General features: G+C 36.4%; 1 protein-coding gene across 1 annotated transcript; it reads left to right on the top strand.

Annotated features, from left to right (window-relative positions):
* Positions 1 to 703: 703 nt before the first annotated feature.
* Positions 704 to 3,336, top strand: LOC120089741 (PHD finger protein ALFIN-LIKE 1-like). The gene is made up of 5 exons (XM_039047118.1): positions 704 to 932; positions 1,019 to 1,051; positions 1,831 to 2,053; positions 2,452 to 2,572; positions 2,856 to 3,336. The coding sequence occupies exons 1-5, from the start codon at positions 839 to 841 to the stop codon at positions 3,105 to 3,107; spliced, it is 723 nt and encodes a 240-aa protein (XP_038903046.1). The 5' UTR covers positions 704 to 838; the 3' UTR covers positions 3,108 to 3,336.
* Positions 3,337 to 3,600: the final 264 nt, after the last annotated feature.

Here is a 3,600-nt window from a genome sequence, read left to right as displayed (position 1 = left end):
GCAGACCGTATTCATAATGTCATCAGGATAAGGTATCCAACCTTGTCCACCTACTACAGACCATTTAGGTTATCGCTTAAACATGATCCACCTGTATGTCTCTATATACATGTTTAAGCTACAGATGATAACCTTAGATGTTAGTTTATTGGTTTAAGGGTTTAATGTTACTAAGTATCAAATAAAATATCTCATATTTTATTAAATAAATAAAATGTTTGTACAATAAAACTACAAACTATAAAACCCTACGAGATTTAAGGCATCAACCCAAACAAAACGTAGTTCTATAGATTTGTAAAGGGCTAAATCTATAGTTATAAGGATTCAAATCTGGTTTCGACAGCGATGGGACTAACGGAGATGAAGAAATGTGAAACCAAATCTGAAGACAATACAGAACTAAAGAAAGAAGACAGAAGACGAGGGAGAAGAGAGGAAATGTTGCAAGTAGTGAAACAACAGAAATTATGGGATTGGGAATAGTGTTATCTAGAGTTAATTTTGAAAATAATATTAGAGCTCCAACGAAGAATAATTAAAGCCCCAAACATGGAGTCCACCCTTGGGCCCAAACAGGCCGTAAAAGTTAAAATGATAAGATAAAAAAGATGAAAGAAAAGAGGGAGTGGTTGGGATTGGGAAAAAAAAAAAAAAAAAAAAGGAGTGGCGATAGTAATATTGGTTAGCGTCAATTAACATTCCAACCTCCGGTTCGCGGTGTTGACGTTTACATGGATCTCTGTCTCTTTCTCTTACGCTCTCTTCTTTCCCAAACTCATGCATTACTCCTTCCCTCCCTTCATTCCCAATTCCCATTTCAGATCTCCTTTCCGCCATGGAAATCCCTTCCACCACTCCCAAAACCGTCGAAGAAATTTTCAAAGATTACACCGCTCGCCGTGCCGCTCTTGTTCGCGCTCTTGCTCACGGTCTTTTCTTCCTCCTCTCTTTTTCCTCTTCTTTCCTTTAACTCTCACATCACTCATTTTCCTTTTCTTCTTCTTCTTCTTCTTAGATGTCGATGAATTCTACGGCCTCTGTGATCCAGGTGATGATTATTTTTAGATGATTTTTTGACGATGTTTACTGTTTTTTTTCCCTTTTTCTTTTTTTTTTTTTGCTAAATGTCGATTTTCTGGCGAATTCAACGAGCCTTTGATGCATAATGAGTTGAGATATTGTTTCCTTATCACGTTTAGTTACATAGTTTTGGCAATTGTTTCAGATTGAATATTTGTTTCTTTAATTCGAAGTTCGCAGTTTCTTTCTAGATGATTTTTTTTAACGATGTTTACTTTTTTCGCTAAATGTCAAATTTCTGGCGAATTTAACGAGCCTTTGATGCATAATGAGTTGAGTTATTGTTTCCTAATCTCGTTTAGTTACATAGTTTTCGCAATTGCCTCAGATTGAATTTTTGTTTCTTGAATTCGAAGTTTTGATTTTTATAACTTCTGTGCAGTTTCTTTCTAGATGATTTTCTTTATGATGTTTGCTGTTTTTCTCTAAATGTCAAATTTCTGGCGATTTTAACGAGGCTTTGTTGCATAATGAGTTGAGATATTGTTTCCTAATCTTGTTTAATGACATAATCTTGGCAATTGCTTCAGATTGAATGTTTGTTTCTAGAATTCGAAGTTTAATTTTTATGATCTTGCATCGAGATCCTGGAATGGTTGTTCCGTATACTTGGAGCATCTTAATTAATTGATGCATACCATAATGTGTGGATTGGTTTTCTATTTCATTTCTTTTTTGAGAGAAGGAATTTACTATCGTTTTATGATCCTTCTCATATATTTTTCGCTTTGATTTCTAACTTTTCAGATAAGGAAAATTTGTGTCTTTATGGACATCCCAATGAAACTTGGGAAGTGGTTCTTCCAGTAGAAGAGGTTCCACCGGAGCTTCCTGAGCCTGCACTTGGAATCAATTTTGCAAGAGATGGCATGAACAGAAAAGATTGGCTCTCTCTTGTTGCTGTACATAGTGATTCCTGGTTGCTCTCTGTGGCTTTCTATCTCGGAGCAAGGCTTAATCGAAACGAAAGGTAAATGGCTACACTTTTGATTTTTTGCTTGCTGGTTATAAGGCTGGGAGGGTCTGTTCATTGCAATTCTTTTTAAACCTGCATTTATGTACATTGTTTGTGAACTTTTTTAGGTAATACCAATTTACTTTCTCTAATGTTTCTTCTTGCATTGGCAAATATTCTGTGACATATAGGTGATAGGTCCATAACTAACTATAGCAATCATATAACTTTCTTTTGTTTCCCAGCTTATTATGGTTGATTTGCCTTCAATAACATTGTTAGTGTCTGAACAATTGTGCTTTTAGGAGGTTGAAGAATGACTTAACTGTTTATTTAATGTGATTACATAATGATGTTCTTTTTTGTGAAACTGTGCACTAACTTTTTCCATCTTACTAATCATATAATGACAGAAAGCGTTTATTTAGCTTGATGAATGATCTTCCCACTGTCTTTGAAGTTGTGACAGAACGGAAGCCTGCCAAAGAGAAGCATAGTGTAGATAGTGGAAGCAGATCGCAAGGAAGCGCTAAGGTTTATTTAGTTGATCATGTTTTTTGATAACTCACAATTGAATTCTCTGTGTACAATTCTCTCCTGGGGGTCGGTGCAATGAATTCTCGGGAGGGGATTGGAGGATGTAATCTTTGTCTGTTGTCGATTTTCATATCATCGTCTAGCCAAATTTTGGAGAAAAGTACTTTCTGTTCACATCAACTTAAAATATTACTATCTTAACTTGTTAAAGCATTTGGAGTAGTTAACAAATTGTTTAAAGCTTCTGAATACCTATTAACTTGATACCTCTCTATTATAGAGATCCAATGATGGGCAGGTGAAAAGCAACCCTAAACATGCCGAACAGAGTTGCGAGGAGGATGTCGATGAACATAGTGAAACCCTCTGTGGTAGCTGTGGTGAAAATTACAGTGCAGATGAGTTCTGGATTGGTTGTGACATCTGCGAAAGGTGGTACCACGGAAAGTGCGTAAGGATAACACCTGCCAAGGCTGATAGTATCAAACAATACAAATGCCCTTCTTGCAGCATGAAGAAGGGCAGACAGTAGAAACTAAAAGGCGTAATGAATGGCCTAAAAGTATCGCCTGGTGATTTGAGAAAGTGACTGATGAAGCAAGTAACAATATTTCTTAATTTATGTATGAATTTGTAGTTTATACGTTTATACTCTCATAGGTGTGTTGGATCCTGAAGTTGACCTCTCTGAAGTCTCAACTATATCACATTATTTAATTATGCTGGTATATATATTGTTTACTTTAGGATAATTATCTCAACCATGTCCCCAAAGAGTATTGGGAATTGATGATCCACTCTTCTACTTGTATTTCAAATCGTCACAGAAACTTGGTTCTATTTTATGTTAGAAGAAGAAGAAACCATTGAAACTACTGGCTAATTTCAGTGCCACAAAGTGAGCTGTTAAGAAGTCATCTGGTCAAGAAGGAAGTCTTTGGCTCCCAGCATGAGCAGTGGCAGCTTCAGGACATTGCTCTTCCCCAGCTAAAGGCTACAGCTCATCAGCCAGACAGCCACCTATC

This window comes from Benincasa hispida, chromosome 11 (assembly GCF_009727055.1).
Source record: "Benincasa hispida cultivar B227 chromosome 11, ASM972705v1, whole genome shotgun sequence".
NCBI lineage: Eukaryota > Viridiplantae > Streptophyta > Magnoliopsida > Cucurbitales > Cucurbitaceae > Benincasa > Benincasa hispida.
Note: the sequence above shows the minus strand (reverse complement) of the source record. Positions and strands in the feature narration are given on the sequence as shown.

What these genes read in the sequence shown, in the direction of transcription:
- LOC120089741 (XM_039047118.1), top strand. Translation starts at nt 839, where the DNA reads ATGGAAATCCCTTCCACCACTCCCAAAACCGTCGAAGAAATTTTCAAA. An exon ending in TGTTCGCGCTCTTGCTCACG is followed by an intron (nt 933 to 1,018) that starts GTCTTTTCTTCC and finishes TCTTCTTCTTAG; the next exon opens with ATGTCGATGAATTCTACGGC. An exon ending in AGGCTTAATCGAAACGAAAG is followed by an intron (nt 2,054 to 2,451) that starts GTAAATGGCTAC and finishes ATATAATGACAG; the next exon opens with AAAGCGTTTATTTAGCTTGA.